Below are 27,457 nucleotides of genomic sequence, written 5' to 3'. Positions count from 1 at the left end.
TCAACAACAGATGGAAAAGATGGTCATAATACAAACTGGAAAACCATGAAAGATCCAGTCAAAAATCCGGACGAAACAAAAAACGCTGAAACTGATGAGCTTCCTCAAAATAACATATGTCACAGAGAAGAATTAACGTCTGACTCAGAATCTGACCAAGACGACATTCTTCAAAGGGCCATCACTCTTGCAGGTATCCTAGATGAAATAAATGATCAAAATTGAAACAAGTACAAGTGCAACAACAGACGACATGAATGAACAAGTATTCAACCTCCTGCCAAACATCACAAATAACGTTACAAATGCCACTGTACATAGGGGACATATATCCTAAAGGAAATGATTTATTTATTTATTCAACTGACGTCTTAATTATGTTCCCCAAACGAAGTTGGGGAACATATTGTTTTTACTCTGTTTCTTATTATTATGTTCCCCAAACGAAGTTTGGGAACATATTGTTTTTACTCTGTTTCTTATTATTATGTTCCCCAAACGAAGTTGGGGAACATATTGTTTTTACTCTGTTTCTTATTATTAGGTCTTCCGTTTTCAACGGAAGACCTATAGTGATTCTACTGTTTCTTATTAAGGTCTTCCGTTTTCACGGAAGACCTTATAGTGATTCTACTGTTTCTTATTATTATTATTATTATTATTATTTTTTTGACCAAATTTTGTGCAGGCGTTTTCTCGAAAACTATTCAGTGGTTTTTCGTGAAACTTTCAGGAAAAATTAGTCATTGTATGAACTTGTTTCATCACAAGGAAAATTTGGAAAATTCCATTTTGGTTCCAAGTTACGGGCAATTTCCTGATTTTAAAATGAAATTTTGTCCTCGAATGTTCTCAAGAATGACTAAAGATATGAACTGGAGACTTATTGGAGAGCATAGAACGTGACTTCTAAATTTGTGGAATCACATTTTCGTTCGTCGTCGGCACTTCCGGTCGTTTACGGAAGTGATCAAAGAAATCATAAAATTTCAACTTTCTTTTTTTAAATCAATACTTACATCACATTATTGCATCTCTTTTGTAGTTTCGAAATATGTTGGTCCCACCGGAAACAAAAACGACAACTTCCGGTTATAAGAGAAAAACTACATAATTTTAGTATTTTTCTTTCCCATTAACATCCTTTGTAGATAAAGTTTTTGAAATGAATTTTAAATATGTTATTCAAACTGCAGATATCTAGAGTAACATCAAATATCTTTGTAAAATTCACTTCCGGTCGCGTGTTTTCCTGTCCTCAAAATGAGAAGTTGTCTGAGCAAGATCTCGGAAACGGTGAGAGATTAAGACACCAAACTTATATGAGCAACAGACCTTAAGATGTAGGCAAAACCATTTGGGTTCAGAGCGTCAGCCGTCACTTCCGGTCGTCACAGGAAGTGATCAAAGAAATCGAAAATTTCAACTTTTCTTTTTTTTAATTAAAAATTGCATCACTTTATTGCATCTTTTTCGCAGATTCGAAAGATCTTGGTCTCACCGGAAACAAAAGCGACAACTTCCTGTTATAAGAGAAAAACTACATAATTTGAGTATTTTACTTTTCCATCAATATTTTTTTTCTAGAAAAAGTATCTGAAATGAATTTTAAGTATGTTATTCAGACTGCAAATGTCTAGAGTAATCGTAAATATCTTTCTAAAATTCACTTCCGGTCGCATGTTTTCCTGTCCTCAAAATGTGAAGTTGTCTGAGCGAGATCTCAAAACTAGGTAAAAGATTAAAACACCAAACTTTTATAAGTAATAGACCTTGAGGAGTAGGCAAAACCATTTGGGTTAAACGCGTCAGTCGTCACTTCCGCTTGTCACAGTAAGTGATCAAAGAAATCTAAAAAAAAATTAACTTTTCTTTTTTAAATTAATGCTTGCATCACTTTATTGCATCTCTTTCGCTGTTTAGAAATATGTTAGATTCCACCGGAAACAAAAACGTCAACTTCCGGTTTTAGGAGATAAACTACTTTACTTTGATATTTAACTTTCTCATAAATATTGCTCATCGATAAAGTACTTGAAATGACTTTATGTATGTTGTATATATTGCAAATGTCTAGAGAAAAGTCAAAGATTTTTATAAAATTCACTTCCGGTCTCTTGTTTACCTGTCCTCAAAATTAGAATTTGATCTCACAATATTGCTCGGCAACAGTAAATGACTGAAGTCTAAAACTTTCAAGACTGATGGTCAGTCATCAGTTATATGAATCGTGAGAAAATCTTGTATAGCCGTTACTTCTGGTACTTCCGGTCGTGACCGGAAGTGATGTAAAAAATGAATGGTTAACGTTAGCAAGTTGGATTTTCACGCTGACGACAAGGGTTAAATTTACAGAGTGTCTGAATTTCTTTTATCTCTTTTTCAGCTTGAATTTTCGTTTTTATTTTCAGAATCGGACGGAAGACCTCTCATTGCTCGCAATGAGTTTCTAGTTATTATTATTATTATTATTATTATTATTTTTCATTTTTATTTTTCTGACCTTTTCAAATCGCGATATCTCAAAAACTACTCATTCATTTTCAGCCAAATTTTCAAGAATGATTTGTTATCTCATGCCATTTTGAAATATTGAAAAAGTTTGGAAAAATTTACTTCCGGTCGGGAATTATTACGATTTTTCACTTTTTACACTAAAAATCTAGTCCATGAATGTTCTCAGAAACTGTTAAAGGTAGGAGTCTGAAACTTTCAGGTATGATAGAATTTGGTTTGTAGATGTGTGATGGAAACATTTCGTGTGTCGTCGTAACTTCCGGTCGTCACAGGAAGTGATTTAAAAAGGGTAATTTTTTGAACTTTTTTGTTTTTCAATATTTTTTATGATGTTGATAGGCTTAATAAAGAGTCTTACAAGAATGCTAAATATGTAGTTTGTTTAAAAATTGATTAACCCATACTCTGAATATTTATCATTTTTCAATTTTAAGAGACGGTGTTTGATAGTGTAATGGTTAGCATGTTGAATTTTCTAGTGGGCGATCTGGATTCAATCCAAAGAATTTCCAAATTTTTTCTCACTTTTTGGGGCTCAAATATAAGATTTTATCTTAAGGGGGGGGGGGGCTATGTCTTTAGACGTCAGAGCAGCGGTGTTTGACGGCACAATATCAGCGTGTCTTTTTACTCCCTCATAAAGAGTTTGCAGTTTAATTTTGCACTAATTAATGTGCATAGATGCAATTGTGATATGACAAAATGAGGAAAACATGTTGGTACAAATGTATATGTAGCTAGATACCTATGCAATTGTATCATAAATTGGAGAGTTGCGGAATTGTATTTTGAAAGTAGAATTTGTTACTTTCTCATGTTGATTGAATAACATATATAGCAATTTCAAATGAGAGAAAAATAAACTTCAATGATATTTTTCTTTGATTTTAGTAGGGCAATATTCCTTTATAGATGCAAGTTACAGAACATAATAGGTATCAGATTCCTTGAGCGTCATATGGCGAGACGTGTTTTGTTGCGAAACATTCCAGTCTTTTCATTAATGTGTTACTAATTGGAATAATCCACTTTGGGGGTAAAGAGGAATATAAAATGTGTAAGAAAACTTAGTGCTGCCTTTATGTTACCTGCCCGTATACGATATGTAATATGTACAGTGTGATAAATATACATTCTTAGACTAGAAAATCAGGCTACAGCAACATATTTTTAAAAATTTCATTGAAGCTATCACGTACTCTTATTCAATTGAAGACACATTCCAAAGAAAAGGTGCGATGATTTACTCGTGACGTTTGGCGCGAAATAATGTATCTTGACCCGCCTTTCACAAATGGTCTGATGCAGTAGTGTAGAAGTACAGAAAAAGATTACACGGACATGTCTGAATTTGGAATTGCATAGAATAGAAAGTTGAATGCATAAAGAATAAAGGAAGTAAACACAATAGTTTTTTTTTTTTAGTTTTTATCAGTAACAGATTATTTTCTCTGCTATCAGTTATTGTTAAAACTCAAGTAACAAATCCGATGTAAATCTACTAGTACTTGCACAAAATTTAGCTGGCTAGTTTTCATCCTATAATTCAGCACTATAAGAAATAAAGATTAACCTGCCTGACACTTGTTACTTCAGGGAATGAGTGCAAGGTAAACATCTATGATGGCTGGTACATTGCGCTAGTGTAGTGGTATCAATATTAAAGAACAAGGTCCACTTAGGGCCTTTTTTGGCCCTGTGAATTTCAGAAAAACTGAAACTGCTTGGTTTTAGTTGACAATGCATTAAATATCATTTAGACCTTTGATGACTGCGTATCTGTCAAAAATGACGTAATTTTCTGGCTAGCCAATGCATTATGACGTCATGAAATGCGACATTTTCCGTATATCGTGAAAAATTCTACAAAACAAACCAATTTTTAAAGCTAATTTTTCGATATTTAATATAGAGCGTAACCTCTGATCTTAAATATGCAACTATAAAATGATAGAACTTTTTCTGAGGATTACAAAACCTGTTTTATTATTTAGATCAGAGGATGCAATCATATTATTTCTCTTCTTTCTTTTTTAAGCTAAAACTTGCATCACTTTATTGCATCTCTTTCGCTGTTTTGAAATATGTTAGATTCCACCGGAAATAAAACGTCAACTTCCGGTCTATTGCTCGGCAACAGTAAACGATTGAAGTCTGAAACTTTCAGGACTGATAGTCAGTGATCAGTTTATTTAAATCGTGACAAAATCTTGTATCGCCGTTACTTCCGGTCGTGACAGAAAGTAATGCAAATAAGGGAATGGTTAATGGTTAGCACGTTGGATTTTCAGGCTGACGACCAGGGTTAAATCTCCAGAGTGTCTGAATGTCTTTTATCACTTTTTCAGTTTGAGTTTTCTTTTTTTCAGAATCGGACGGAAGACCTCTCATTGCTCGCAATGAGTTTCTAGTTATTATTATTTTTCTTCTTCTTCTTCTTCCTGGGTACTTTTTTGTCCGCGAGTGATCTCGTCAACTACTCATCCGATTGAGGTGAAACCTTTTTAGGGTTAATAGGCATGTTATGTAGATTTGCGGAATCAAGGTCATTTTGCGCGCACGTGCATGCACGTGCGTGCGCGTGCAATGCGTAAAATGACTAATATACTTGATATAGCTGTAACTTTTATATATTTTGATGAAATGCTTTGATACTCAAAATATAAGGATATATTAAAAGTGTAAACAAGATGACATGGTCAACATGCACATGCATGCACGTGTGCGCAGGCGCAAAGCGTAAAATGACAAATATACTTGATATATTCGTAACTTTTATACTTTTTGATGAAATGCTTTGATACTCAAAATATTTATATATATTAAAAGTGTAGACAAGATGACATGGTCATCATGCACATGCATGCATGCATATGCATGCACGTGCGCGCGCGTGCAATGTGTTAAATGACCAATATACTCAATATAGCCGTAATTTTTATATTTTTTTATGAAAAGTTTTTATATTAAGAATATACAGATATATTAAAAGTGTAGACAAGATGATGTGGACATCATGCTCATGAATGCACATGCGCGCGCGTGCAATGTGTTAAATGACCAATATACTTAATATAGCCATAACTTTTATATTTTTTTATGAAAAGCTTTGATACTAAGAATAAACAGACAAATTATAAGTGTAGACAAAATGGCATGGTCATTAGGAACATGCATGCAGGTGCGCATGCATGCAATGCTAAGATGACCAATATACTTGATATAGCCGGAACTTATTTATTTTTTGACGAAATGTTTTGATACTGAGAATATAAAGATGCATTAATAGTATAGATGAGATGACATGGTCATCCTGCACATGCATGCACGTGCGCGCGCGTGAAATGCAAAAAACGATCAATATACTTCATTGCCTTATTTAATGAAGCTTACAGGAAATAAGACACCAAGAGGGTGTTGGGGAGCGTTTGGGGAACATCTGTAACGGTCCCCGTTACAATTAATACTAGTTATTATTATTATTATTATTATTATTCTTTTTTTCTACTTTCTTCTCCGGTACTTTTTTGTCCGGGAGTGTTCTCATAGAACCACTCATCCGATTGACATGAAACCTTTTTAGGGTTAATAGGCATGTTGTGTAGGTGTGTGGAATTAAAGTCATTTTGCGCGCACATGCATGCACGTGCGCGCGCGTGCAATGAGTGAAATGACTGATATACTTGATGAAGCCGTAACTTTTATATTTCTTGATCAATTGCTTTGAAACTCAAAATATAAAGATATATTAGTAGTCTAGACAAGACAACATGGTCAAATTAGCGTGAACTCACGCGCATGCATGTGCGCTCTTCTCTGATTGGCTGATACAAAAATCTCAATAATTTCCTTGTTTTTTGACAAAATACTTTGAAATTTAGAATATAAGTATATATTATAAGGTGCTACAACATGTTATATAGGAAATTTCTTGAAAACACGCGCATGCAGGTGTGCTGCAAACTGATTGGTTGAAACTTTAAATGTCTTTAACTCCCTTGGTTTTTAACAAAACAGGATGAAATTTAAGACATGGATAGGCACATAGAGCTCCTACATTACGATACTATCAAAATTGAATGCAAGGCCATGCATGCGCGTATGCTGAATTTTGATTGGCTAATACTTAAAGGGTTACATCTCTCTTATTTTTCAATGAAATTCTTTAATATTTAAAACAAATGTATGTATTGTGAGACACTATAAGATAATTAATGTAAAAAATGTAGCTATTAGATTGGCTCATACCCATATGGCTATATCGGAGTAGTTTTCCAATGAAATACCCTTAAAAATAAAGTGTCCATCTATATTACAAAAGTATTGTCTAATTTATTGAAGCTTGTAGGGAATGGGGCATCACAAGGGATTGGGGAGCCGTTTGGGGAACATCTGTAACGGTTCCCGTTACAATTAGCACTAGTTAAGGTCTTCCGTTTCAGTCGGAAGACCTTATAGTGATTGTACTGTTTATTAAGGTCTTCCGTTTCAGTCGGAAGACCTTATAGTGATTGTACTGTTTATTATTATTATTATTATTATTTTTTTCCCATTTTTTGTCCAAGCGATTTCTCAGAGATGGCTCGATGGATTTTCTTTAAACTTTCAGGGATTATGACAAATAAAATAAACTAAAAACATTTTGAAGGATTTTGCAAAATTCACTTCCGGTCGTCAGATATGTCCGATTTCCGTTTTTTCAAAAGAGTTCATGTCCGGACGTTTTCTCAGAAAGGGTAAAAGATTAAGACATCAAACTTTCAAGGATTATAGATCATGACAAGTACGTTTGTGGAACATGTTTAAATTTGTCAGCCGTCACTTCCGGTCGTCACAGGAAGTGACCAAATAAATCGAAAATTTCAACTTTTCTTATTTTAATTAAATCTTGCATCACATTATTGCATCTGTTTTGCAGTTTCGAAATATGTTGGTCTCACCGGAAACAAAAACGTCAACTTCCGGTTATAAGCGAAAAACTACATAATTTGAGTATTTATCTTTCCCATAAATATCGCTTATAGTTGAAGTATTTGAAATGATTTTAAGATATGTTATTTAGACTGCAAATGTCTAGAGTAACGTCAAATATCTTGGTAAAATTTACTTCCGGTCGCGTGTTTTACTGTCCGCAAAATAAGAACTTGTCAAAGTGAGATCTCAGAAACGGTAAGAGATTAAGACACCAAACTTATATAAGAAATAGAACTTAATGAGTAGGCAAAACCCTTTGGATTATTAGCGTCAGCCGTCACTTCCGGTCGTTACAGGAAGTGATCAAAGAAATCAAAAATTTAAACTTTTCTCTTTTGAAATAAAACTTGCATCATATAATTGAATTTCTTTCACAGTTTTAATATGTGTTGGTCTCACTGGAAACAAAAAACGACAACTTCCGGTTATAAGAGAGAAACTATGTAATTGCTATTTTTAACTTTCCCAAAAATATCACTATTGATAAAGTGTCTGAAATGATTTTTACATATATTATTGAGACTACAATTGTCTAGTGTGAAGTCAACAATCTTAGGAAAATGCACTTCCGGTCGCGTGTTTTTCTGTCCTCAAATTGAGATTTTGTTCACCTAATTGCTCAAAAACAGTACTTGACTGAAGTCTAAAACTTTCAGAACTGATAGTCAGTCCTCAGTTTATCTACATCATGTAAAAATCGTACGTTGCCGTCACTTCCGGTAGTGACAGGAAGCGATGAAAGAAAGTGAATTTTTAAAGTTTTTTTTTCTTTTTACAGAAATGTTTGGCTAATGCGGATGTTAGATAGACCATAACCATGCAATTTATTTTCAGCGGAAGTGCTAACCGAAAAACCGGAAGTTGTCTCAAACATGAGTAGTTTTTCATGGAAACTTTTAGGGAGGATCAGTTGTGAATAATTTAAGTGTAGAATGAACATTTTATTCGTTTGGAGCACTTTTGTTCATGATGAAGTACATAAAGAAAACAGGAAAGTATATCCGTTTGTTTTTATTTGTATTTACATATCTTTGGAAGCCTTGAGATAACTTTTGTTAATTATTTAGAGTAATTTTATTGACAAGATTGTGTTTTTTTTTTCGAAGAAGTCAAGAAAACGGAAGACCTGTTATTGCCTAGGCAATAAGTATCTAGTTATTATTATTATTATTATTTTTTTCCCATTTTTTGTCCAAGCCATTTCTCAGAGATGGCTCGATGGATTTTCTTGAAACTTTCAGGGATTATGTAAAATTAAAAAAACTAAAAATATTTTTAAGGATTTTGCAAAATTCACTTCCGGTCGTCAGATATGTCCGATTTCCGTTTTTTCAAAAGATTTCATGTCCGGACGTTTTCTTAGAAACGGTAAAAGATTAAGACACCAAACTTTCAGGGATTATAGACCATGACAAGTAGATTTGTGGAATATGTTTAAATCCGTCAGCCGTCACTTCCGGTCGTCACAGGAAGTGATCAAAGAAATCGAAAATTTCAACTTTTCTGTTTTTGATTAAATCTTGCATCACATTATTGCATCTGTTTTGCAGTTTCGAAATATGTTAGTCCCACCGGAAACAGAAACGTCAACTTCCGGTTATAAGCGAAAAACTACATAATTTGAGCATTTTACTTTCCCATAAATATCGCTTATAGATGAAGTATTTGAAAGGATTTTTAGATATGTTATTTAGACTGCAAATGTCTAGAGTAACGTCAAATATCTTGGTAAAATTCACTTCCGGTCGCGTGTTTTACTGTCCGCAAATTAAGAACTTGTCAAAGTGAGATCTCAAAAACAGTAAGAGATTAAGACACCAAACTTATATGAGTAATAGAACTTAATGAGAAGGCAAAACCATTTGGGTTAATAGCGTCAGCCGTCACTTCCGGTCGTTACAGGAAGTGATCAAAGAAATCAAAAATTTAAACTTTTCTCTTTTGAAATAAAACTTGCATCATATAATTGAATCTCTTTCACAGTTTCTATATGTGTTAGTCTCACTGGAAACAAAAAACGACAACTTCCGGTTATAAGAGAGAAACTATGTAATTGGGATTTTTAACTTTCCCAAAAATATCACTTATTGATAAAGTTTTTGAAATAATTTTTACATATGTTATTGAGACTGCAATTGTCTAGTGTGAAGTCAACCATCTTAGAAAAATGCACTTCCGGTCGCGTGTTTTTCTGTCCTCAAATTGAGATTTTGTTTACCTATTTGCTCAAAAACAGTACATGACTTAAGTCTAAAACTTTCAGAACTGATAGTCAGTCCTCAGTTTATCTACATCATGTAAAAATCGTACGTTGCCGTCACTTCCGGTCGTGACAGGAAGCGATGCAAAAAAGTGAATTTTTAAAGTTTTTTTCTTTTTACAGAAATGTTTGGCTAATGCAGATGTTAGATAGACCATGACCATGCAAATTATTTTCTTTGGAAGTGCCAACAAAAAAAACAGAAGTTGTCTCAAACATGAGTAGTTTTTCATGGAAACGCTTAGGGATGATCAGTTGTTAATAATTTAGGTGTTGAATGAAAATTTTATTCGTTTGGATCACTTTCGTTCAGGACAAAGTATATAAAGGAAACAGAAAAGTAATTCCGTTTGTTTTTATCTGTATTAACATATCTTTGGAAGCCTTGAGATAACATTTGTTAATTATTTAGAGTAATCTTATTGAGAAGATTGTGGTTTTTTTTTTTTCAAAGAAGTCAAGAAAACGGAAGACCTGTTATTGCCTAGGCAATAAGTATCTAGTTATTATTATTTTTCTTCTTCTTCTTCTTCTTCCTGGGTACTTTTTTGTCCGCGAGTGATCTCGTCAACTACTCATCCGATTGAGGTGAAACCTTTTTAGGGTTAATAGGCATGTTTTGTAGATATGCGGAATCAAGGTCATTTTGCGCGCACGTGCATGCACGTGCGTGCGCGTGCAATGCGTAAAATGACCAATATACTTGATATAGCTGTAACTTTTATATTTTTTGATGAAATGCTTTGATACTCAGAATATAAGGATATATTAGAAGTGAAAACAAGATGACATGGTCAACATGCACATGCATGCACGTGTGCGCAGGCGCAAAGCGTAAAATGACAAATATACTTGATATAGTCGTAACTTTGATACTTTTTGATGAAATGCTTTGATACTCAAAATATTTATATATATTAAAAGTGTAGACAAGATGACATGGTCATCATGCACATGCATGCATGCATGCATATGCATGCACGTGCGCGCGCGTGCAATGTGTTAAATGACCAATATATTTAATATAGCCGTAATTTTTATATTTTTTTATGATAAGCTTTGATATTAAGAATATACAGATATATTAAAAGTGTAGACAAGATGATGTGGACATCATGCTCATGAATGCACATGCGCGCGCGTGCAATGTGTTAAATGACCAATATACTTAATATAGCCATAACTTTTATATTTTTTTATGAAAAGCTTTGATACTAAGAATAAACAGACATATTATAAGTGTAGACAAAATGGCATGGTCATTATGAACATGCATGCAGGTGCGCATGCGTGCAATGCTAAGATGACCAATATACTTGATATAGCCGGAACTTATATATTTTTTGATGGAATGTTTTGATACTGAGAATATAAAGATGCTTTTATAGTATAGATGAGATGACATGGTCATCCTGCACATGCATGCACGTGCGCACGCGTGAAATGCAAAAAACGATCAAATTACTTCATTGCCTTATTTAATGAAGCTTACAGGAAATAAGACACCAAAAGGGTGTTGGGGAGCGTTTGGGGAACATCTGTAACGGTCCCCGTTACAATTATAACTAGTTAATGATGTTATTGATATCAGGATAGTATTGCCAAATGAAGAGCTTCATCTAAAGAGGACGGAGGTGGGAATAACAGAGACATTGGAACTTCTATTTCTTTTTCTTTTTCGAAGAAATTCTGTCCAGACTGAAATGAAGACACATTTCAAAGCACTCTACTACATGTACCCAGTAAACTCAAAATATTTGTTTCACAAATAAAAATTTTATTACATGAAAAAAGAAAATATAAAGAGAATCTATAATCTAACAAAATCAAAATGAGATTTTTTTCAGAAACCAGAAATGCATTATAAATAAACTATATAGTATTTATTGAGCTTGCATAACAACAGATCTATATACTTATCAACTATATACTATCAAACATTATTCCAACTGCATAATAAGAAAAAAAAATGTAATATATTGTAGATATAACTAAATATTGTATAGTAACAATTCTCTTTGTCACAATGGGATAAAAATATCACGAAAAATTACATTCTACCATTACAATTTTCTGTTTCAAAATTTTGACTCAAACTACCTTTTAAGGGTGAATAATAAAGAGATTCCTTTGCAAGTGAGGCAGGTATCTAGACTGTTCTGCCAAAAACCAAGTTTAAATTACTCAGTATTTCAGAAGTGAAGTTCAATATTTCTGTTTACAAAACATGCTTTTTTTTAACTTTAACCTCTTATATCACTAATCAATATAATACCACACATAAAATCAATTAAATATCTGCAGATATTAATTATCAAAACATTTTAAGTACATTTACATGTACACTCACATGTATTACAGTAAATTTTCTTGAAATGTTCAAAATTCAAAAGCTGTTATTTTGTTTAACATGGAACTAAGGAGACTAAACTTGTATCTGTAAATCTCTAACTATTCATAATGCAACATCTCATATAATGTGTGCAGGCAAACATTGCAGAAAAAAATCATATTTAAAAAAATTCAAAAGCAAGTAAGTCTGAAATTTTTGAAGTAACCTTAAAGATGAAGAATTGAAATGTGATTTGTAACTCATGATCACAATCATACAATCCCATAATTATTTGAAAATTCAGATTAATGTCTACAGACTTATAGATTTTAATAAAAATTATGGAATGTTCGACAGATATGGTTAAAGTAATATAATGCCCCAACTACCTAAGGACGGCCCTAAGGAAGAAATAAGTACTGTACACAGGGTTATTTTCACCCTGTTTTATTTTTGTCCTTTCACACTTGCAAACAATTTTGTCCAGTTTAAAATTATCCAAGACACAGCTATATTAAGGAAATAATGCTGTCCTCTTTGAATTCACCTGTTTTTAAGGAATTCCCCTGCAATGAGGGAGAAAAGGGCAAAAATTAAAAAGGGGGCAAAATTTCCCAGTATACAGTAAATGATTTGCTGATGTCCAATATTGCACAATCCTAATCTCTTGGCACTGTGAACAAAAAAATTTAACATCTACATGTAGATAAGTTTCAAACAATAAACAATGTACATCACTGACCCTAGCACATTAGACAGTGCTAATGTGGCCAGCTACACTTGTAAGGTTTAGAAGGAGGTGCCTTGTAACATTTATTCTTTCCTTTGGCACATCCAGCAGGAGCCCAGTTCTGTAAAATTAAAAAAAAAATAACTGTATATTTTTTTTCTAATCACATACATCTATAATGTTCTTAAGAGCTCTTTCCTTTTCCTTTGAGAATAAAAAAAAATTATTGGTACTTGCTTCATAAAAGTACTTTTTCTCAATGTGCACAAGAATTCTGTTTACCTTTGAAAGTAAACATTTTTCTTTTTATGAAAAGTTACTTGGCAAAAATTAATAATATACATGTATATGAATGCTTAGATGGAAGTTAATTTGGTTTTGAAGGTTACAACTTCTATTTGTGTCAAACATGACTGTTATATGAATAATTTGAATCAAAAGTCTCTGATGAGAATGTAGCTCTACTAGTCTGTACTTATAAAAATGGAAGAGAAAATTTGCACCTTGATATATTGTGGAAATCTACAATGACAGCCTTGTCATACATTGTTGTGGGGTGGTAACCTACCATGACAGCCTGGTCACACATTTGATGGTTGTGGGGTGGTAACCTACCATAACAGCCTGGTCACACATATTAAGTTGTGGGGTGGTAACCTACATGTACAGACCCTAAAACGTGCTACTACACCTCAGAAACGTACCGTACCGTTCCGTGCAAGAAGCGTACCGTTCCGTGCAAGAAGCGTACCGTACCGTACACAAAACGAACCATACCGTGCACAAAACGAACCGTACTGTGCAAGAAGCGTACCGTACCGTGCACAAAGCGAACCGTACCGTACACAAAGTGTACCGTTCCGTGCAGGAAGCTTACCGTACCGTGCACAAAGCGAACCGTACCGTTCATGAATAATTTTTTAAATGATTATGCAAACCACGCCCCGAAAGCATTCCGAATCTTGCAATGACCAATTACAGTAAGTAATTTTCTTTTATTTCTTTCAACGCAGCGCCCGTTAAAGAAGGACGGAAAATAACCCTAGAGATTCAAATTATTATTATTAAGTACCATGCATCTGGACTTACATCTGTTAATATATGGAAACTACTCAAAACTAGTTACCGACTTCAAAACAACTCGACAGATAGTCCGAAATATCTGACGTTTTCCAGGCTTTTTCACGATTTTGATATTTTACGTGCCAGGAAAACGTCAGAACCGGCGCCATTACAAAAACTGGAAATTCGCCGCCTCCAACTGGAGGCGGCATTGTCAGGTTGATTTTCGATACTTGTTAACCAAATTAAATGCTGAATTCACAACTTATCAGTAGTACAATGCCTTCAGTACTCACCAACATCGTTTATATGGGTTTGTTTATGAAATATACAATCTGGTGAAAACATTTTATCAGAGGATCGAGTTTTCTTTTCATTTCGTGCATTTTAAATTCTTGCAAGACCAAATCGAAATGTGGAGTGATATTTTCTTTTCATCGATATTGGTGAGTACTAGAAGCATTGTGCTACTGATAAATTGTAAGTTCGGCATTTAATTCAGTTCGCAAGTATCGAAAATCAGCTCCGGTTGGAGACGGTGAAATTTCCAGTTTTCGTAATGGCGCCGGTTCTGACGTTTTCCTGGCATGTAAAATATCAAAATCGTGAAAAAAGCCTGGAAAACGTCAGATATTTCGGACTACTCGACAGAGTGTGAGGCGGTTCCTTATTCGCTATGCATGATCGGGTTGTGCTTGACTAACATTTTTTTTCATATTAAATGCAGCATCGTAATATTTTCGTGTACAATTTATAATAAATAAAAGTGAATTATATACTTTATCGTTTATTTCTATAGCTTTTATCTACCGTATTCTTGTCTCTATTCAAACGTTCTCGGAAACCAAGACACATTGAATAATGTATTAGGATTCTGTGCTATTTTCTGAAATCAAGCCCTTAAAATCATTTTTTATTAATGTAATAGTTTTTGGGAGAAATGCAACAACAACAACAAAAATCAAAAAAAAAAAAAAAAAAAAAAAAAAAAAAAAAAAAAAAAAAAACGGGCTAAATTGTCAATTTGAAAGCGGACATGTTAAAATGTAAACGCCTCTCAATCACTAGAAAGAAAGAAATAAAAGCGATGTATATATAAATAATATGTGTTGGTTTACACTCATCTGACCAACCCAAGATGTTATCGCCAATAAAACATACTGTCAAAAGTTCGATCGCCACATTTTCGCATGGAATTTTCAGTTTAATACACGTAATCAAAAACAATCTGGATATTTTTTTTTATATAGAAACACTACAGTTCTTGCCATGGTCTCGTTATCTAGACTGACGTCTTTCTATACTTTCGTTATTTACTCTAAAACATTTGAATATATCGATCAAGTATTGTCATCACACGTGCACAGGTAAAAACTTAAGCTGTGTATATTGAACCGTATCTAACCAAGTTAGTCCAGATAAGCCTACATTTACACGTGTATCTACAGTTCCTGTCTTAAACAGTAAGTCTACAACAATGAACCAGTTTTAATCGGCAGATAAACAGAATTCTATGTGCAGTCAGCTTTTCTTCTAGATCTTATAAAAAAAGTTGAGTTTGACAGGGAAACAAGGGGGGGGGGGGGGGTTAGCGCCCGGCATGGGCAAATTATTCATTTTCAAAGTTTTTGAGGACATGCATGGCTGCATATTATTTATTTTTTACATAATTGAAACCGGACTATTTATTTCTATCATTTTGACATATTATTAATTTAGGAAATCTGTCTTGAAGTCAATATAAATTATACACATTTATACATTGTAGATGGAATTGTAGCTGTCTTAACCGTTTTCGTGATTGTAACCCTTTCGAAATGCGATTTAACACATTGATGGAAAATTTATGCAAAAAGGAAAACAATTACGCGCACAAAAAATGAAGTAATATTTTGCACTAATTGTGTGCACTTCTACCGATTACTTTTCAATGTATTTTTCCTAGTGAGCCATACACCAAAGAAATCTATGTAAAAAGAAAATTATAATTCCTCGCAAATAAAAAAATGAAAAAAATAACTTACCTTTTTTATTATTTGTCTGATCATTCGGTCAAGAGAAAAAATGTTTTTGTTTGTTTGTTTTTTGTTTTGTTTTGTTTTTGTTTTTTTTTAAATGTTTTTTTTTAATGAAGCAGCAGTAACAAGAACGTAAAAAGAATGGTAGACGAAATGAAAGGATGAAGGATTTATAAAATCAAACTCTTTTGTTTGAAAGTGTGATAAGTGAATATTTAAAATAATAATTGTATTCTATTAGGAAATTAAAAAAAAAACAGATGCACGTTTATTCTTTTAAAAAAAATACAGAAAGGCCTATATGGCGACGCAACCAAAATATTTTTTTCATCCTTGTTATCCTTGTCATCCAGTGTTTGTTGATATGTTCGATTTATTTCCAAGTTATTGAACCATAAGGCGATAGTGTACAAAATAAGATAATAAATAGACAACTAAAATTATTTTATTTTAAAAATTGAAAGTAGTTCAAAGAGAAAGTAAATTAAAAAAAAGATACAGTTAATAAGACGACTAGTTACACGTAATAACGAAAATATAGCTGTAAAAAGGAAATATTTATAACAGCTTTAACTTAAAAAAAAACTTATTAATAAATGCTTGCGACACCGTCCTTCCATTTACATATATAAAATAAAGATATTTAATCTTTATAAAGAAATAAACGACTTAATGAAATAGCCAATCATAAACTAAAGCGTACAGGCTCCCAGTTAATTTACATACCGTTCACCAAAGCGTACCGTTCACAAAACGAACCGTTCCGTGCAAGAAGCGTACCGTACCGTGCACAAAACGAACCGTACCGTACACAAAGCGTACCGTTCCGTGCAAGAAGCGTACCGTACCGTGCACAAAGCGAACCGTACCGTACACAAAGCGTACCGTTCCGTGCAAGAAGCGAACCGTACCGTACACAAAACGAAACGAACCGTACCGTGCAAGTGGTGTAGTAGCACGTTTTAGGGTCTGTACAATGACAGCCTGGTCACATTGTTATGGAGTGGTAACCTACCATGACTGCCTGGTCACACATATTAAGTTGTGGGGTGGTAACCTATCATGACAGCCTGGTCACACATATTAAGCTGTGGGGTGGTAACCTACATGTACAATGACAGCCTGGTCACATTGTTGTGGGGGTGGTAACCTACCATGACAGCCTGGTCACACATATTAAAATGTGGGTTGGTAACCTACCATGACAGGCTGGTCACACATATTAAGTTGTGGGGTGGTAGCCTACCATGACAGGCTGGTCACACATATAAAGTTGTGGGGTGGTAACCTACCATGACAGCCTGGTACACATATTTAGTTGTGGGGTGGTAACCTACATGTACAATGACAGCCTGGTCACATTGTTGTGGGGTGGTAACTTACCATGACAGCCTGGTCACACACATTAAGTTGTGGGGTGGTAACCTACCATGACAGCCTGGTCACACATATTAAGCTGTGGGGTGGTAACCTACATGTACAATGACAGCCTTGTCACATTGTTGTGGGGTGGTAACCTACCATGACAGCCTGGTCACACATATTAAGATGTGGTGTGGTAACCTACCATGACAGCCTGATCACACATATTAAGATGTGGGTTGGTAACCTACCATGACAGGCTGGTCACACATATAAAGTTGTGGGGTGGTAATCTACCATTAAAGCCTGGTCACACATATTAAGTTGTGGGGTGGTAACCGACATGTACAATGACAGTCTGGTCACATTGTTGTGGGGTGGTAACCTACCATGACAGCCTGGTCACACATATTAAGTTCTGAGGTGGTAACCTACCATGACAGCCTGGTCACACATATTAAGCTGTGGGGTGGCAGGCACCAGCTTTGTCATATGCTCCTGTATTTTCTTCATTAACATAGGCATTGCCTTTTTGTATTCAGGGTTAGTGGCACTACAATTTTTGAAAAAAAAAAAGGAATTTATTGTTAGAGAAAATATACATTTGTATAATTGAGGATTTGTTTTTATACAGCAAATTTCTTGTTTAGGTACACTATACTTGTGTTAATCCCTTTAATGAACTTTGATTATTCAAGAATCCTGTATTTTCTCTTTGCTGCTGATATTTACAGAAAATTGAAAGAAAACTTCAGAGAAATTTATGTTTGTCTGTTTTTAATTACCTAATTTAAAAGTAGCACATGTGCTAGAATTCTGCAAACCTGATCGGATATCTTTCTCCTGGATCCCTTCCAATGTGAAACAAAAGAGGCTGAGAGGTATGGTCTGTTTGGTTATGTGTGGTCACACCCTTAATTTCTTGTCCTGGGCAAAAATTTATACCCTGTCAAAAAAGTAATAATATATCTATAATTCACAGGTCAGTAACTTGACATTCTTTGTTAGCCTTACATGTGTAGGTCAAGCCATGAATTCTGAGTGTTTTATTTTGGAAGTCTGAGAACTAAATTCTTCATGCTGTATTATAAAATTTCTAGAGTTAATTGTCATTTAAGAAGTTGTGTGAATAATCTCCACATAAACATTATCATATTCAAGTATTACTTCTTATACAGGAAACATGTAAACCTCAATCATCTCACTAAATAATTTTGTAATTGGGTTTCAAAAAATGTTATTTTTTTTGCCACACATATAGGTACATAAGAACAAAACAAAGATACGTGTATATTGCTCATACATTTGTTCCCTTCCAATGAAATCATATAATGTGAGTATATATGTACATGTAGCTACAGTTAAAGGAAAATACCGGAGGAATATTCAATGTTTGCAAATACATTTGCTGATGTATGATCTTAAACAAGAATAAGATGTAAACTATGGTATCCTTCTATAATAATAGTGATGACCTATTTTCCCTAATTTTCCTTTTTATCTATATATTTTACTTACCTTGTTAAATTCTTCTACTGAATTAGTCCAGGTCCACAAATGAGCTTTATAACTACCCATTCTCACTGCCATTAACTGATTTCCACGGTAGTAAAACAATGGTCTATAAAAATAAACTGTAGCATTATAATATGTATAAAATACAAGACGCCCATGGGCCATAATACTCGCATGAATCACGATTCTCTTCCTGACAAATGCTTATTGTCATCATGAAATTAAGTCCATGATGTCAACAATTTATAATTCATAAATATACATTATATCAATTGAAGCTTGATGTCAACTTTACAAAATGTACCCTTCATTTTCCATGCATCAATATTTTTATAAAATGTTGGTCCTGAATTATGGTCCTTCCTTAGTCCCTGAGGCCATGCTTTAAACAAAATTGAATCCACACTACATTTAGATGTTTTCATATAAATATAAATAAATGTGGCCCTGTTCTCCTGAGGTGATTTACAAACTTTAAAGAATTTTCCTACATCTGTACATACAGTGCAGGAAACTAATTTTGTTACAGCATCAATGCTGATTTGAATGCTTCCTTTGCTTGCTGATTTGAATGCTTCCTTTGCTTGCTGATTTAATGCTAGTAATCCTTATCCTGATGCTGTTTTATAATTAGGTCAATGCTACCGGAAGTAGCATCATGCTACCGGAAGTAGATAATGAATTTCAGCATTGCCATTTAAAGCAATAAACGTGCCTTTTACAATTATTTGACCATAATATCTCACTATGTATCAATAATGTGAATACTTTAACCAATATTCTTTCTTTCTTTTTTAATTTTTTATTGAATTAAAACTCATTGATTTTCTGATGCTAGTAGGATAATGCTGATTTTATGTAGGTCAATGCTGGTTTTATCCTTTACTTGCTGATGCTGATCCTGGTAATGCTGTTTTTTAAATGCTGATGCTGATGCTAGCTCGATCCTGATGCTACTAATGCTTATGCTGATGCTGGTTTATGTAACAAAATTAGTTCCCTGCACTGTATTCTTATGTAGAACTCTGGCTCTCGATTGCCATCTCACCTTAGCATCTGGGGGTCATGATTTGAACAAGCTTGAATCAATACTAATTAATGTCAAGATGCTTCACTGTTTATGCTATATTCTTTTCAAGAAGCTTTTCATAGTTTTCTCCCTATACATTCCAATGTCAACAACCATTATTACCTCTGTACTTCTGTGTGATTAAGCAATGAAGCGCGAAGACTGATTCCGTCAATGACACGGTCCTTTGGTTTATCAACACCTGCGAAATCTGCGAAGGTGGAGTACAAATCCATTAAAGAGCCTACCTGAGCTGAAACCTGTTCACAGAAAAGAATTCAAATATTACTATTAAATACAATACACACTGGCCTTTGAGTGAACAAAATTACTGACAGCAGTACAAAATACACCCACCATAAGCCCCACACAGATGTTTACAGGTACAGTGTATGTGTAAATTTTAAATGATATTAAAATTTTTGAGACCATCACTCCCAAAAACACAAAATTCTAGGTTATTTTAAAAAGTATGAAATTGAGAAGCCTAAACAAGTGTCCAAGTACTTAAAAAAACCTTCAAAATGAACAAGCTTAAAAAAATCAAGAAAACTTTAAATTTTAAATTGTTCACAATTCATAAGCCGGCATTGGTATGCAACCTCAATCATACAATGTCATGATTCTTTTAGCTGGTGATGATGTTTATAACATACTTTATGGAGGTCAGTTTGAATTTATACTCAAACATTAACTTAATTGTTTGCACATACTACCTGCAGCATGTTGAAACCCTAATGCCTAAAAATTGCCTCTACATGTAACTACATGAATACAAGAAAGGGATTTATGCTTATCAATTAATAGAATGTAAAATTTTATGACTAATGATTTAATCTTTGCAGTTTAGCAGACAAATGTGTCATTTACCAAAATGCCTGTTACTGCATAAATATTTTATGCACATGAATCATTTTAAAATGGAATCAAAGTTTTGAATTACATTACTGTACAATAAATGCAATAAAAGAGAGCCTCCTTGGGCAGCTAAAATCACTTCTTAGATCCTTAGATCAATTTGGTATTTCATAAATTTTGAACTTTTTACAGACAAAATAAGACAGCAATGGTTTGAGCATTGTTAGCTGGTTACTGTTGATTAAACATGTTTAAATGCCATACCTGACCCTGTTTAATGTGCCCTGGCCACCATGCAATAGTGGGTTCTCTCATACCTCCCTCATAGGTTGTTTCCTTGCCACACAGGAATGGACCATTGCTGCCCCCTACATAACAACTAAATGTAAATTAACATGAATTGCATAGTATTAGACTGTAGAATTTACAGAAATACTGATAAGAGATCAGAAGTGTTTATGTTTATATCAATAATTTAGTTATTCTGCACATGCATTCACATAAGATTTAAGACATATATCATCATATATTTTATAGTACATGTATTATAGAACTTGATTTTAAAACTTTACTCTAACAATATTATTATTTAAAATATCAAGAGATATTTAAAAACACAAATTGATTCTCCATACAAAAGCCATGAGTTTGAAAGTATCTTTCAAGAGTGAATATGTAAATGCACTTGCAGTACCTAACCACAGCACCAATAGACAGGTAGGTAACAATTAATTAAGTCTGTTTTTTTCTCTCACCAAGATTGAAGAATGTGAAACAAACAGAGGGATTCTTGTGGCTCTTGATGACCGGAAGCATCCATTTTTAACATTTTTTTTTCTTCTGACCTTTTTTTTCTTTTAAATAAAAGCGTCAAATTACCATGTTCCTTGGCATATGTAGCACCACCATTGTCAGACGAGAAAAATACAAGAGTATTGTTGTCAATCTTTAGCTTCTTCAATGTGGTGAGAATTTTTCCCACAGCAAAATCCAGTTCTCTTACAACATCGCCATACCTATCCGTATACAGTAAATTTTATAATACATTCACATTGAACAACGTATTTGTATACAGAGTTACAATGAATGTGTAAATTTTTATTATCAACAGACTTTTGCATTTTTTAAAATACAATGTTACAGTAAAATAACATCACAAATCCTATATAATCATCTCTTTCACTAAAAATTATTACATATTTTTGTCCAACGAACTAAAATCAAAATTCCTTGAGAGCTTCAATGATTCACTTGATATAATTTCTCATATAATACACAAAATAATGATGCTTGATAAAGGACAACATATGTAAATCTCCGTCATTAATGCACAGTAAAGTGCTTCGGTTTTATGAAGCATTGAAGATCCTATTGACTGGTACATTGTACTCACAAGCCTCGTTTACTGGTTCCCAGGAAAGACTTGGAAGCATACAATGGCTCATGGGTAGCATCCACAGCCCAGTACAAGAAAAATGGCTTGGATTTATTGTGCATCCTGGTAATAAATTCTATTGCCTCCTATAAAAAAATCAAATCATGATTGAATGGATACATACACAAACACCTCCATGCATGATACCAAAATATCATTTAACTCAACATTACAATAAAATGAACGAAAGATAGATCAGTAAGAATGAATTCCAAATTCTGAAACCTGCATATAAAGCTGTGTTAAATTGGATTCCCCATTCTTTTCAATTTTATAATCCTGATAATACCTGAAAAATATTAACATTATCAGATCTGACATCAGATGATTTACATCTAAGGAGAAAATACATATGATTACAAAGCATATATATGGAATGAAATCCTCTCAATTTTTCTCTCTCTCATCATGCCCATGGTTACAGATCAATATTTTAAAGTAAAGAATATTTCATAACCAAGTATTAAACAGACACAGCATTAAAATTTGTTTATTCTCAGTTCTACGTCTGATAGAATAAATATTGTTTCCATTTTTTTTAAATGATCATTTGATTTCACCAACCTCCCCATCATTTCTGAGTCCCTATACACTGGAATGTTAGGCGTGTGAATGTTGTCATATGGACCAAAATGGCAGTTTGGTGCTCCAAACCATTCATCAAATCCATGCTGTAGAGGTAGGTATTGTTTCTGTTGGCCCAAGTGCCTGAAATTGTTTAAAAAAGCAAAGCCACTCAAGAAATTAAAATTGCAGTTATATCTGTCTATAACCTCAACAGCAGTATACAGTTCCAGAGGGCTTTAACTGATGCTAAGCACCTACCATTTTCCTACTAGCATATTCTGATATCCTGCTTTATGAAGAAGTTCTGGTAGTAAGATTTCTTCATCTGGTATTCCTCCCACTATGTTCTGTGGGGTGTATGCTGTTGCAGAAAAAACCAAGAATGGTTGATAAACTCACTATACATACAATATTAAAGTATACATTCTTTGAAACATTTCAATAATAGTCTTGCTGTAGCAAAAAAGGAAATAAAAACATCAACAATTAAATTTTGATAAATTTTTAAAGTAATAATGTACCATTCCTTGCATGGTCATTTGTAGTATAAAATCCATTCCTTATTGGCAAGCGTCCTGTCAAAAGAGCAGCCCTGGCTAAAAGAAAGTGGGAAAAAGGATTTACAATATAAATATACTGTAACTGTAGAGATTTATTCAAGTCAAATACCAATAAAAATGGTCTTGAAATAATAACATAAATTATTTCTACAATGAGTAAAGTAGATAAAAAAATCAACAAATAATTTTGTCTTCTCATTTAATTAAAAGAACAAAAACTATGGTAATCCTAAAAGACAACCTGAAATTTTTTTTAAAATTTATTATGTTTTATTCTTGATAATTTCCTTGTATTTTTGAACCAAAAACAGCCTGGAAACTACATGTGCGATATTACTGTGAAAATAAATACCCACTAGTCATTTTCAGGAAAACACATAATTTTAAACATACGAAAGAATTACTGTTTCGCAAGATAATTGATGGAAATACATAGAAATTATAAAACACATGCACATTACACTTTGATCTAATATTCAACACAGTCTATATTTGAAATTAATCAATCTCCTTAAAATCAGATCTTTCATTCTCTCCAAAATTCTGATAGTAGCTATACACTAAATTGTGTAGCAACTATGAGAATTTCGGAGCAATCAAAGATCTTATTTTAATCAGACTTGAAATTAATCATATACTGAGTATCTACTTTAGAACTGTATGTGCAAAGTGCCAACATAAAATTCAATTCTAGGCAGCTCTGCATATTGATATATAGAATATCACCTCTTTTCAAGACTTACATGGTGAGCACAATGGGTTTGCAGAGTAAAAATCAGGAAACAACATCCCCTCTGCAGCCATCTGATCCAGGAATGGTGTCTCTTTATTTGGTTCTCCAAACACTCCTAGATCACCCCATCCCATCTAAATACAGATTACATGTATAAATTAAAAATCATGTGCATGTACATCATTCTACACTGTATATAAGAGAAAATTCTATAACTTTTTCCACTTAAAAAAATAAAATTAAATATTGGAAGTAAGATCATTTATCATGTTTTATTCTATGCAAGAACAGGGACCTCAGGGTTCGGCACTAATACTAGATACATGTACTATAATAATACATTATAATACAAATAGTTCTGTTAAGTCCAAGTCGATTAAATTGATGGAAGAATGGTTGAATATTAATTCCAAGGACCCCTGCACAATGGGAAAATATGACAAAATAACTGTTTTGCATATGTACTTTTATGTCTTGAATTCACTCTAGGACTTTAATAAATTATATGTCAGGGATGTTATTTACATTGAACTGTTAGGTCATATATATTCAAATACAATGTATTAAATTATCTGGCGATTTTACACTGTAAGTCAAATATTGTATACAAATGGAAAATATGTGGAACTTACTTCATGTAGTATCAGCATTTGTATAATTAAATAGATAATATAAGACAGAGTCATTATTTTTGTTTTTATACGTGTAAGTTGATGTTGTGCTACATTTGAAATAAGGAAAAAAAACATACATAACAAAGGTAAAATGCAAATGAATAAATGTCAATGTCAATAATGGTTACAGAGGAAACTCTGAGAGTAAAACAATGCTCTTCTATATACTAGTTATGATCAGTATAGATTACAATATTGTGATATATTTAATGCTCAATGTTACATGAAGGAAAACCCTATTATTGACATTATCAACCCTCCAAGTATTAAAATAGCTAAAAGAGTATGTAACTTTCTGAAAAAGTGCTTTGATATTAGAAAAGAAAAACTTCAACATAACTGATATGCTTACTGGAATAATTTTTTTTTTGATTTTATGTATGTTATTGTTTGTTGTATTCATGACTATATGCCAATGTATGATGGTGTTGTCAATAAATGAATTGAAAATACACGTATAAATTTCATGCATGACAAATAAAATAATGATATGTTTCTGGGAATTACTCCGTAGATCAGTGGTATATCACCCACTCAGCTTTTGGGAAGTCCCATGCAAGTTTGAGTCCACTTTCCCCAACTATCAAATTGAGTATCGACCTACAACAACAAAACCCACAGGTGGTTTTAAAAGAGTATCTGTGAACCTCATGAAAAAGGGAGGAAGAATGTATCCATATTTAACTGGTACATATACATCAATCTAGAAGCCGAGTAACAAAGCACCTACAAGATTAATCCAAGATTCCCCCGACTCTAAGTCACAATATTAAAACAGGGGATTGGGTTGTAGAAATATCTTGGATTACCACAAGGCAAGACAGAGATCCCAGGTTCGAATCCCAGTGACACTTTTCCCCACCTGTTATTGATAGAATTCACAACATCTTCCTTCATATAATATAAAAAAGCCTTTGCGTTCCATTTCTTTTTAAAAAGAGGAAGAGCTAGGGGTAATTTGTGATCCTCCAACCTATCAGATTACTTGAACTAGTGCTCTAGCCTTTAGATTCGTTCTTCATAAATGTTGGTATCAAACCCTGTATATTTTCCACGGTCTCTCGGAATATATATACATATTATTTTATGCTTCTTTGGCCGCACCGTTCAACCACTAGGCTACAGTAACAGAAGCCGTGCCCGTGGTAGTAAATCTATGGAATGACACATTATCAAACTTACATCATCCATCAGCATTAAAATAAAATTTGGCTTAATGGCATTTATAATGCTGAACTGTACTGTAATTATCGCAAATAAATAAATCATTTTCTGTTTTTGTTTTGGCGTGTCGCGTGATGTTGTTGCCGGCCTTCTTTCACTTTCATTTTAAGAAGCACGTGATCATACGTCACCACTCAGGAACGATGCACTGGAAATGAAGATTGGAGTAAGAATTTCAGAATACATGAAGCAAAGCTGACCATGAATCAACAGTTCTTAGAGACGTATACAGGTTATCATTTCACTTGATTTGTTTGATCTATTGATTTTTGAGATATATAAGTATTGGCTGTTCTATCAATTGTGAAGCGTTTGAGACGGGTGTTCCGCCATTTTGTTCAATCGAAATATTGTTAAACACATCTTGATAAAGATTTCCATTTGATTCGATTATTAAAACTATTAATCTTAAATATGCGTTACTCTATGTCTTTTTGATGGATGATTTACGAGAATCGTTAAATAAAATTGTTGAATTTTGTTTTAAAATGTTGAAACACAATGCATCCCGGAGGGGGTAAAATGGGTGTTGGGAAGGTCAATGGAATGGCTTTTGTTTTGTGGCGGATCTTAGTATTAGGCCTAGGCCTACATGTTTTGTTTTAAGTTTTTTCGATTCATCAACATTTCGAGCTGTTTATTAGAGGAATTATATAATATATTAAAAAAACAATTCTGTCTTCAATGTATTTTAAATTAGTTTAGATTTACACTTCAAACATAATGTCAGCAATAGCTTGGTTTTACAGATAAAAAAAATGTCACTCTTCAAAAGTGGCATGGGATGTTAAAGCGTAATTATGTATACTGTCCAACTTGACATATAGTATCATAAATATGTATACACAAATGTCATATGCATCTATTAAATTTAAAATAAATTGTCAGGGACCTACATGTAAATGCACATGGAGATCTATGAAATACATTGTAAATGTCCCCCCCCCCTTTTTTTTTTGCTTTAATAATTAGAGAACCGAATCTGGACAATATTTAAATTAACTCTCCCCCATTTGTATCATCTTTTCAAAGTATTTTGTATTTTTCTTCTCAATGTGTGTGACGAAGTCATAAAAAATATTGTCATATTGTCAGAAATATATGCCTGTATGCAAATGTGGTAGGAAGCAATTTAATTTCAGTTCGGGGGGGTTACAGAATTTATTGCAAGAAAACAAAATTAAAAAAAAGAAAAAGTAATATATACACTTCCAATTATTAAAGACCGGCAAAATTATCAGGGGGCTACATCCCCTAACCCCCTCTCTCCCCCTTGTATTTTAATTAATTCATAACCATCTGTAACTCCCAATATGAAAGAAGTGTTAATGGGTTCTGTTTCATGGATTTTTCATCAATGTTACATACTAGACAGAGATCAATAATACAATATATACTTTGATCCACTTCATCTGAATGCAAAGACAGATATAAACAATAAAATGTCACCTTTTTTTGACCTCTCTCCTTGCCTCCTCATTATCCCCTTCTTTCTCCTATTTTCTCTTAAACTCTCCTCCTCATAGTGATGAATTGGTATTATAATTCAGATAATACTAATATCTGT

General features: G+C 33.4%; 2 protein-coding genes across 2 annotated transcripts in view; one reads left to right on the top strand and one right to left on the bottom strand.

The window, feature by feature from the left end:
• Nucleotides 1-11,664: 11,664 nt before the first annotated feature.
• LOC133175529 (N-acetylgalactosamine-6-sulfatase-like) lies at nucleotides 11,665-25,970 on the bottom strand. Its single transcript, XM_061310646.1, has 14 exons — nucleotides 25,849-25,970; nucleotides 24,003-24,126; nucleotides 23,221-23,295; nucleotides 22,958-23,060; nucleotides 22,697-22,840; nucleotides 22,358-22,421; nucleotides 22,091-22,218; nucleotides 21,577-21,713; nucleotides 20,962-21,065; nucleotides 19,963-20,099; nucleotides 18,774-18,876; nucleotides 18,080-18,201; nucleotides 17,691-17,808; nucleotides 11,665-12,934 (listed from the first exon to the last, which is right to left on the bottom strand). The coding sequence occupies exons 1-14, from the start codon at nucleotides 25,933-25,935 to the stop codon at nucleotides 12,845-12,847; spliced, it is 1,536 nt and encodes a 511-aa protein (XP_061166630.1). The 5' UTR covers nucleotides 25,936-25,970; the 3' UTR covers nucleotides 11,665-12,844.
• Nucleotides 25,971-26,034: 64 nt separating this feature from the next.
• LOC133175530 (zinc finger protein 341-like) overlaps nucleotides 26,035-27,457 on the top strand; it is a 12,600-nt gene continuing 11,177 nt past the window's right edge. The window contains exon 1 of the mRNA XM_061310647.1: nucleotides 26,035-26,122. Coding sequence (XP_061166631.1) covers nucleotides 26,092-26,122 — 31 coding nt within the window. The 5' untranslated portion in view covers nucleotides 26,035-26,091. The remainder of the gene's footprint in view (nucleotides 26,123-27,457) is intronic.

The sequence above is a fragment of the Saccostrea echinata genome, unplaced genomic scaffold (assembly GCF_033153115.1).
Source record: "Saccostrea echinata isolate AGI-Se365-2 ecotype Australia unplaced genomic scaffold, CSIRO_AGI_Sech_v1 ptg000062l, whole genome shotgun sequence".
NCBI lineage: Eukaryota > Metazoa > Mollusca > Bivalvia > Ostreida > Ostreidae > Saccostrea > Saccostrea echinata.
Note: the sequence above shows the minus strand (reverse complement) of the source record. Positions and strands in the feature narration are given on the sequence as shown.

Coding starts and splice junctions, on each gene's coding strand:
- LOC133175529 (XM_061310646.1), bottom strand. CDS start 25,935: ATGATTTATTTATTTGCGATAATTACAGTACAGTTCAGCATTATAAAT. Junction 22,422..22,696: donor GACTCAGAAATGATGGGGAG/GTTGGTGAAATC, acceptor AATATTTTTCAG/GTATTATCAGGATTATAAAA. Junction 18,202..18,773: donor CAGTAGAAGAATTTAACAAG/GTAAGTAAAATA, acceptor CTTTTTTGACAG/GGTATAAATTTTTGCCCAGG.